A 9,367-nucleotide genomic window follows, 5' to 3' on the forward strand; every position below is an offset into this window, starting at 1 on the left:
ATGGCCATGGGGATGGGGGGGACATGGGGCGCAGGAGGGACCTAGGGACCGGGGATGGCCATGGGGATGGGGGGGACATGGGGCGCAGGAGGGACCTAGGGACCGGGGATGGCCATGGGGATGGGGGGGACATGGGGCGCAGGAGGGACCTAGGGACCGGGGATGGCCATGGGGATGGGGGGGGGACATGGGGCGCAGGAGGGACCTAGGGACCGGGGATGGCCATGGGGATGGGGGGGACATGGGGCGCAGGAGGGACCTAGGGACCGGGGATGGCCATGGGGATGGGGGGGGGACATGGGGCGCAGGAGGGACCTAGGGACCGGGGATGGCCATGGGGATGGGGGGGACATGGGGCACAGGAGGGACCTAGGGACCAGGGATGGCCATGGGGATGGGGGGGGACATGGGGCGCAGGAGGGACCTAGGGACCGGGGATGGCCATGGGGATGGGGGGGGGACATGGGGCGCAGGAGGGACCTAGGGACCGGGGATGGCCATGGGGATGGGGGGACATGGGGCGCAGGAGGGACCTAGGGACCGGGGATGGCCATGGGGATGGGGGGGGACATGGGGCGCAGGAGGGACCTAGGGACCGGGGATGGCCATGGGGATGGGGGGACACGGGGCACAGGAGGGACGTGGGGACGTGGGGCTGGCCATGGGGGCACCGCGAGGACATGGGGGGCAGGAGGGACACGGGGAGGCGGGGGCCCGGGAGGGACGCGGGGCCGGGGGGGGCGGCGGGGCGGGGCGGGGCGGCGGGGCGGGCGGAGGCGCGGCGGGGCCGGGCCGGGCAGGGCCGGGGCGGCCTCGCTGCCTCTCGCCATGGGCGGTGGGTGCCGGGCCGGGGCCCCGCGGGGGCTGCGGCTGCTGCTGGCGCCGCTGCTGCTGCTCTGCGCCGCCCGGAGCGCCGGCACCGGTACGCGCCGTCGGGGGGGGGGGCACCGGGGGGGGATCGGGCACCGGCACCGGGGGGGTCCGGCACCGGGGGGGTCCGGCACCGGGGGGATTGGGGGGACCGGTCCCGCAGGCAGCCGGGGGACCGGCACCGGGAGGCTCCAGCCCCGGGCGGCGTGGGGGAACCGGCGCCGGGGAGGGACCTGGGGGAACCGGTCGCGCAGGCAGCCGGGGAAACCGCTACCGGGGGGGTCCGGCCCCGGGGGGATGTGGGAGGTGTGGGGGGACCGGTCCCGCAGGCAGCCGGGGGGATCCGGCCCCCAGGAGCGTGGGGGAAGCGGCACCGGGGGGATCGGGGGGGGGGGTGTTCCGGTCCCGCAGGCATCCGAGGCGACCGGAACCGGGGGGGATCCGGTACCGGCGGCCCCGGAGGGATGCGGGGTGCGGGGGAGCCGGGCAGGGCAGAGGGGCTCCGCTCCCCCGGCTCAGCCGCGGCCCCGGCTCTCCGGGAAGGGCCTGGGCGGGCAGAGCCCCCCTCTGCCTGGGACCCCCCCCGGGGAAGGGGGTCCTGCTCCTGCCGCCCGGGACGGCGGGGACCCGGCTGGGGCAGCTGCCACCTCCGCTGGGCCGGGCTGCCGCCGGTGCCATCGCACCCATCGCCCGGTGCCGCGCTGGGGCTGAGCCCATCGCTGGTCCTCGCGCCCGGCCAGGGAGCAAAATCTGCCCTTAAAGACGAACCAGACCTGCCGTCCTGCCCCCGCCGCGGCCGGTGGGGACCACACGCAGGGCCCGGCCGCGCCGCGGGGCCTCGGCTGCTGCAGCTGCAGCTGGGCACCCGCCAAGGCGGCCGGCGGGACGGGACGCGGCGGGACGTTGTGCAAGCGCTGCAGCTGCCGGGGCTCCGGCCGGCGAGCGGGGGCTGCGCGGCCGTGCTCACCCACGCCGGCCTGGCCGAGCATCGCTGCCGGGGCCGCGAGGCCTCGCGCCCCCCCAGAGCCCCCCACGCCGGGGAGCTCGCTGCCGCGGGCCGCAGCTCAGCCCGGTGCCTTGGGGGGCCAAAGGGAGCCCCAGCCGGGCGAGCGGCCGAGGACGAGGCTCCGGCACGTGAGGATGAGGGCGGGAAGGACCCGACGAGGCGCTCGGGAAGGGCTGCACCCGGCACGGTGCAAGGGGGGGACCGCGGGGTGCAAGGGGGGACCACTGGGTGCAAGGGGGGGACCCCTGGCGCTCGCTGCACCAGCACGGCCATGCTGGGAGCCCTGCGGCCCTGCAGCCCCCCGCCCCCGCGGCCTCCCTCCGAACAGCTCAGCCTGCAGGTGCCGGGGGGGGGGACGAGGCCCCCCATGTGCCGCGCAGCTGCGGGTGCAGATGGCAGCCGCCGCGGACGGCGCACGGGGCCGGGGAAACCTGCACGGAGGAGAGAAGCGAGCCGGAGCCCTTCGCCCTCCGCGGGGCCGGGCCACGCCGCGCCGCCTTGGCCGCCGCTCGCCGGGCCGATGCCGTCCCCCGACTCGGGCGTCCGTGCCAGCGCGCCGGCACGCACGGGGCTGGCGTCCCCGCGTCGCCCCCGCCGCTGGCCGGGCCACAAAGGGAGTTTTGCAAAATTAGGCTCATGCGCTAAAGCCGTTGATGTGCAGTCACCATTTCCTATGGGGACACGTGTTTGGCCCCGATGGCGTCAGAACCTGTTCCCAAATTCCAGCGAAATCCGAAGCAGATCTGGCGGCTGCGGAGCCGGGGATTGCGCAAAGGCTCCTCCCGCGTGGGCGACGCAGCGCGGCTGGGGCGGCTCCCGGGCCCCTCTCGTGCTCCCGGGCCCCTCTCGTGCTCCCGGAGCCGCTCGTGTTTCCCGGGCACAGGAAAGGTCTTGAGCTTGGCGGCAGGGGCAGAGCGGGGAGCCGGGGGCGGCGGGTCAGCGGCCGGGCGCCGCGGCGGCTCTGCACCTCCCGCTCCCTGCCCAGCCGCGCAGCCAAGGTGAGGGGCTCCGGTGGAAGCCTCGCCTCCCGCCCCGCGCCCTGCGGAGCAGCCGCTCCCTCCGGCGCTGGCGGAGGAGGAAAACCCTCCCGGCGGGGCCGGGGCGCCCTCGGGGGCCCTTATCTGGCGCCCGCAGCCGGCAGCGTGCGGGCGGCGGTGCTGCCGCGGAGGAAGCGGCCCGGCCCCGGGAAGGGGGACGCAGGACCAGCCCCAGCGGCGGAGCCGCTTGCCAAAGCAAACCTTCGCCCTGGCGACGGCTCCCGCTCTGAACGCCGGCACCGCGGCGATGCTCCTGGCCGCTCCTGCCGCCGGCCGAGGGTCGCCGGGGCTCGGCGGCCGCCTCACCCCGCGCCTCCGCCCGCAGCGGACCCCTGCTGCCACTACCCCTGCCAGCACCAGGGCGTGTGCGTGCGGCTCGGCCCCGACGGCTACGAGTGCGACTGCACGCGGACGGGCTACTCCGGCGCCAACTGCACCGCACGTGAGTCCGCCGGGAGCCCGGCACGCTGCCACCGCCGCGGGGGTGACACTGCTGCCATCGCGGGGGTGACGCCGGGCGCTGCCCTCTCCCCGCAGCCGAGCTCTGGACCTGGCTCCGCGCCCTGCTGAAGCCCAGCCCGGCCGTCTTCCACTTCGTCCTCACCCACTTCAAGTGGCTCTGGGACATCATCAACGTCACCTTCATCCGGGACATGCTCATGCGGCTGGTGCTGACCGGTGAGCGGGGCGGGGGGCGGGAGCCGGTGCATCGCCCTGGGGGTCTGCACGAGCACGGGGTCTGCACGAGCACGGGGTCTGCACGCACGGGGTCTGCACGAGCACGGGGTCTGCACGCACGGGGTCTGCACACACGGGGTCTGCACACACGGGGTCTGCACGCACGGGGCCGGCCCCGCGTCGCTGGCTCCCGTCGCAGCGCTGGTCGCATTGCACAAGCGCTTGGGGTGCGTCGCCGCCGTCCCCGCGTGCATCTCACCAGCGCCGCCGCTGCGCCCTCGCAGCCCGCGCCAGCCTCATCCCCAGCCCGCCCACCTTCAACTCTGCCTACGGCTACGTCAGCTGGGAGGCCTACGCCAACGTCAGCTACTACACCCGCGTGCTGCCGCCCGTGCCCCACGGCTGCCCCACGCCCATGGGCACCAAAGGTAGGCGCTGCCCCGGGCCGGCACCGCGAGCGCCCGCGCCTCGGCCCCCCGCGACGCTCACCCCCCCCCTCCTCCTCCTCCTCCTCCTCCTCGCAGGGAGGAAGCAGCTCCCCGACGCTCAGCTGCTGGCCGAGCGGTTCCTGCTGCGGCGGACGTTCGAAGCCGACCCGCGGGGCACCAACCTGATGTTCGCCTTCTTCGCCCAGCACTTCACCCACCAGTTCTTCAAGACCTACGGCAAGATGGGCCGCGGCTTCACCAAGGCGCTGGGCCACGGGGTGAGCGCTGCGGGCAGGGGCACCTCCACCGCGTGCCCCCCCGCGCCGGCCGGCCGGGGGTCAGCGTGCCGCGGGGCGCACGGCGGGCGGCAGCGGGCGACGCCGGGCTTTTTCCCCAGGTGGACCTCGGGCACCTCTACGGGGACAACCTGCAGCGGCAGCACCAGCTGCGGCTCTTCAGGGACGGGAAGCTCAAGTTCCAGGTACCGGCAGGCCCGGCGCGCCCCGAAGGGCAGCCGCGGCCCCGCGGCCGCTCTCGTTTGGAGCCGCGTCCCCCCGGGAGCTGCGGGGACACCAGCCCCGCTCTGGCGGCCGCTGGCCGGAGGCAGCTCTCCGGGCAGCTCCGCGGGGCTGTCCCGCCGCCCCCCCGGCCGTGGGGGCAGAGCGGAGACCCCGGGCTCCGGGGGCACCCGGCCTGCGGGGCCCCGTGGCGCAGCCCCGGCTCGTCACCCCGCCACGCGAGGTCGTCCCCGAGCTGCCCGGCCCTGGTCGGGGAGGAGCCCGGGGTCCGCTCCCCCCCTGCCAGCCGGCCGCGGTCTCTCGCAGGTGGTGGGGGGCGAGGTGTACCCCCCGACGGTTGCCGACGCTCCCGTTGCCATGGTCTACCCGCCCGCCCTGCCGGCGGAGCGGCGGCTGGCCATGGGGCAGGAGGTGTTCGGGCTGCTGCCCGGGCTCTGCCTCTACGCCACGCTCTGGCTGCGCGAGCACAACCGCGTCTGCGACGTCCTCAAGCGGGAGCATCCCACGTGGAGCGACGAGCAGCTCTTCCAGACCGCTCGCCTCATCCTCATCGGTGAGGCCCCCTTCTCCGTGCCGAGGGCGGTGGCTAGTTTGGCTCCAGCTGTGCAGGAGCATCTCCGGCAGCTTTCTGGCGATCGTATCTCGCCCTGGCGCAGCGTCCTGATATCCTGCATTTATTCTAACTTCGGCCCCTTTCCCAGAACCTCACCGTGTGACGCAGCCTTGTCTGCCATCCTTCTGGCCTCGCGGGGCGTTAGCGTAACACTCAGCTGTTGAGCGCGACCGGTCCCAGCGGCACCGGTGACGTGTCCTCAGACCACACCAGTGCAGGGCCGGACCTCCGGGGGGGCCGACGTTGGCTCCCGGGAGGAGCCGCCTCCTTGGTTGCTGCGACGGCGTTAGCGGGGACAGCACGGAGACGCGGCCCAAGGCTGTGCGTGGCTCTCGGCGGAGCTGGTCCTCCGCTAACATAGGTCACTTGTCAGGAGATACGCAAGCTTTGAAACAAATTCTGATGGTCTTTGGCCCGTCAAAAAGTTTAACTCTCATGATTTTGGTGTTCTATTATAAATTCACTATAATCTCATGGAATGTCTTTTTCAACCAAAATCCAGAAATGGTCCATGTCACCACATGGAAATGACCCATCTTTAGTCTCTAAGCAGTGTATCAAGGTCAGCTTTCGCATGAACAGTTTTGCTTTTGGCAAACCAGCCTTTCGACTGGCGAGAAAATAATTTGCTTAAAAAGCCAGTGGTCGGAGAGGTCCCGGTGGTCCGGGGCGCTGAGGCCCCGCGGGCTCCTGGGGCGCCTGGGGACACGCCGCCCGGGGCAGCCGCGCTCGGCGCGTGGGCGACGGCCCACCTGGAGCCCTCCTCCGGCGGCGGCCGCCCGACCTCTGCTCCTCTCGCCTCCGGCCCAGGGGAGACCATCAAGATCGTGATCGAGGATTACGTCCAGCACCTCAGCGGGTACTTCCTGAGCCTCAAGTTCGACCCCGAGCTGCTCTTCGGGGTGCAGTTCCAGTACCGCAACCGCATCGCCGTGGAGTTCAACCAGCTCTACCACTGGCACGGGCTGATGCCGGACTCGTTCGTCGTCCAGGGGGAAGAGTACAGCTACGAGCAGTTCCTCTACAACACCTCCATGCTCACCGACTACGGCGTGGAGGCCTTGGTGGAGTCCTTCTCCAAGCAGGTTGCGGGCAGGGTGAGGCCTCGCGCTCTCCGCGGTGCCGCCGTGTCCCGTTGCCCTCTGCTTGGTGCAGTGGGACGCTGGCAGTCGTGGTGGCTCGTGATGATGCTCGATCGCCCGGTTGCCCTGCTGAGCTCAGCAGCGGGGCTGCGCGTGGCGCGTCCAGCCCGTCGCCCAGCGCGTGCCAGCTCCTCGCGAGCAGCGCGGCGAGGCCGGCTCCTGGCAGCCCCGTCCGATGGATGCGGGAGCCTGCGGACGCAGCCGGAGCGGAGCGTGTTACGGGGCCGGGGCGGGGAGACGCGGCGCCTGGCGCCGTTCTTTGCTGCCATCGCATGGAGGTTTTCTTCCGTGCACCGCTCCGACGTCCCTGGCTGTCGCCTTCCCTCCGGCGGAGCAGAGCAGCAGGGCTGCAGCGCAGACCCGCTCGTCTCCGGATGTTCAAGTTCTCCCTGTGGCCCCAAACCCAGTAATGTCTCCCCTCCTCCCCAGCCGGTGCCCAGCCGTCCCACCCGGGCTGCTCGTGCAGCTCCGTCCCTCGCAGGAGGCAGGACGGGCTTTGGCCCCGTCTGCTCCTGCTCCCGTTTTCAGCACGGTCCCACGGTCCCTGCTCTCCTGGCTGCCCCGAGGACGCGCTGCCCGCGGTGGCCCCGGGGGCGATGCCGGGGCTCGGCGGTGACCGCGCGCTGCCCCGGCCGCTCTCGCCCTGCAGATTGGCGGGGGACAAACCATCAACGGCCACGTCCTGCAAGTGGCCGTGGGGGTCATCGAGGAGTCGCGGCAGCTGAGGCTCCAGCCCTTCAACGAGTATCGGAAGAGGTTTGGCCTGAGGCCCTACGAGTCCTTCCAGGAGCTGACAGGTAGGACGGCACGGCCGCTGCCACGGCCCCGTCGCCTGGAGCAAGGCCGGGCCCTGCCGCCGGGGCTCCCACTGGCGTGCTCTGACGTTCGCCCGATGCAGGAGAGGACGAGAAGGCAGCAGAGCTGCAAGAGCTGTACGGAGACATCGATGCCCTGGAGTTTTACGTGGGCTTGCTGCTCGAGAAGCCCCAGCCCAATTCGCTTTTCGGGGAAAGCATGGTGGAGATTGGGGCTCCGTTTTCCCTGAAGGGGCTTCTCGGAAACCCCATCTGCTCCCCCGAGTACTGGAAACCCAGCACGTTCGGCGGAGCGACCGGCTTCGAGATAGTCAAGACGGCATCGCTCGAGAAGCTGGTGTGCCTCAACGTGAAGAAGTGCCCGTACGTGTCTTTCCGTGTGCCGGACTCCGGGGAAGCGGGAGCCACCGGGAGCCACCGAGGCGGTGGCCCCGCTGCTGAGCTCTAGCAGCACGACGGCCCTGCGCAGGTAGAGACCACCCTGCCCCAGGCCCCGGGGTGGGACAGAGGCTCCGGCCGGCCCTCAACGGCCCGTTGCCTCTTGCAGAGATCGGTGGGGAAGGAGAGGAGGCCTGCAGACTCCCTCTGCCGAACTCCAGCAGGACAGAAGGTCGCGCGACTCTGGGATTTCTCCACCGCGTTGCTGGAGCCTTGGGGAAAAGCTGGTTCTGGCTCTGGGAAAAGCCAAGTGCCTTAAAAATTGTAGCTACGTGACCTGTCCTCAGCGGACCGACTTCTCCTGCTAGCAAATACCTCGCGCTACGGCAGCTGTGGGGCTGTGCCGGGGGCTCCCCGGCTCCTGGGCGCTCGGCATCCCCTGCTCCGTCCCCCGCGACCGCCGCTGCTTCCCAGCGTCCTCCTCACCTCCTGCGCCAGGCTCTGCCGGCGAGCTCCCTGCTGCGTGTGCCGGCGCGGCGGGGAGGAGAGCGGGCAGCAAGGCCGGTTCTGGCCTGGCCGTGGCCGAGCTGCCGGCGGGACCCCGCGCTGCCCCGTTTCTCCTGCCGCCCCTCCCGGGCCGCCCCCGGCCTGCGCAGCCGCCCGACACGAAGGTGCCCATCGCACCAGGAGGAAACCGCCCGAAGCGAGGCCAGAGGAAGGACATCAGCGACGCGTCTGCAGCAGGAGACCGGGAGAGACGTGACGCGGCACCTGCCAGAGCTCCTGCCGCTGCCGCGCTCGGGACCGGCGCTCCGGTGCCTGGGCCGCCCTCCAAGCGCTGCCCGATGCCCGGGCAGCTCTCGCTGGCAACGGGCCGCTCCGAGCAGGGCGCTGCCTCTGCCCGAGGGGGAGCGGCCGAGTCGCCCCTGCGGCCCGGGGTCCTCACGGCCGCGGCAGGCGCAGCTCCGCGGGTCGCGTCCCCGAGGGGCAGCGCCGGCCCCCGCCCCGGAGCCGCCTGCCCTGCAAGGCCCTCGGTCCCCCGCCAACGTGGGGTGACCGCTGGCGCCGGTCCCCAGATCCCAGCTCACCTCCGGGAAAACGGACAGTGAAAACAACCGGTTTTTTAAACCCGTTTCTTCCAGCAAGTTTTCAAGCTGTCGCTCACGGCAGCCGGGCTCCGCGGCCGGGCAGGGCGGTCAGAGGGAAGCAGACGCTGCTGCAGGAACGCCGCTGCTGTGCTGGGGGAAGCCAGCGGCCCCGGCCGGGCTACGGCCCAGCGCGGGGGCGGCCGGCGGGCGCTGCTCTTACTGGCACCGTAGCAATGGCCGCGTTTCTGAGCGCATCCGAAGAAGCGGGGGGAAGGACCCCGCGAGGGAGGGGGCTCTGCGCGCCCCGGTCTCCGCGCACCGGCTCCGCTGCCGGCTCCCTCCAGCCGCCCCGCGCCTCCAGTTTGTATCTCGGTGCTGCAGCTGCTGAAAACACAGTGCTTCAACCCGCCCCGGCGCATCTCCGTCACATAAAGTCTCTCTGCACACGAGCGTTTCCTCCCGGTGAGGTGTTTTCCGGGGGTGGGTAGCACGGGCGGCGGCTGGGCCGCGCTGAGCCCGGCGAGGAGCCGGAGCAGGGCAGCGGCTGCTCCTCTTCCTCGGCTCCATCCTGGCGGGATTCCTGCCCTGGGGAAAGGTGGGGAGAGAGGGAGACGGCACGAAGCGGCGTGAGCTGCCGGGGGGGACAACGCTCTCCTTGGTGCGTCCTCAAAGAGCGTCCAAGGGCCCCTCTCGCGCTCAAGGGAGACAGGACGGATGAGCGAGCAGAGGGACACAGACCCTCCTGGTTCATGCTCGACCCGGCTGAGTTCCTCTCAGCTTGGCCACAAAAAGGT

General features: G+C 72.1%; 1 protein-coding gene across 3 annotated transcripts; it reads left to right on the forward strand.

The window, feature by feature from the left end:
• The first annotated feature begins 775 nt into the window (after positions 1-775).
• On the forward strand, positions 776-9,022 carry PTGS1 (prostaglandin-endoperoxide synthase 1). 3 transcript variants are annotated; one of them, XM_064523919.1, is made up of 12 exons: positions 2,470-2,874; positions 3,239-3,355; positions 3,451-3,591; positions 3,876-4,019; positions 4,116-4,297; positions 4,417-4,500; positions 4,844-5,090; positions 5,961-6,009; positions 6,143-6,247; positions 6,942-7,089; positions 7,191-7,576; positions 7,655-9,022. In XM_064523919.1, exons 1-11 carry the CDS (start codon positions 2,573-2,575, stop codon positions 7,553-7,555), a joined length of 1,884 nt encoding a protein of 627 aa, XP_064379989.1. In that variant the 5' UTR covers positions 2,470-2,572; the 3' UTR covers positions 7,556-7,576; positions 7,655-9,022. The 3 variants fall into 3 exon arrangements, with proteins under 3 accessions (XP_064379990.1, XP_064379989.1, XP_025956677.2); XM_064523920.1 differs by lacking the exon at positions 2,470-2,874 and adding an exon at positions 776-922 and having other exon boundaries at positions 5,961-6,247; XM_026100892.2 differs by having other exon boundaries at positions 2,824-2,874; positions 5,961-6,247.
• Positions 9,023-9,367: the final 345 nt, after the last annotated feature.

The sequence above is a fragment of the Dromaius novaehollandiae genome, chromosome 20 (assembly GCF_036370855.1).
Source record: "Dromaius novaehollandiae isolate bDroNov1 chromosome 20, bDroNov1.hap1, whole genome shotgun sequence".
In the NCBI taxonomy this organism is placed as follows: domain Eukaryota; kingdom Metazoa; phylum Chordata; class Aves; order Casuariiformes; family Dromaiidae; genus Dromaius; species Dromaius novaehollandiae.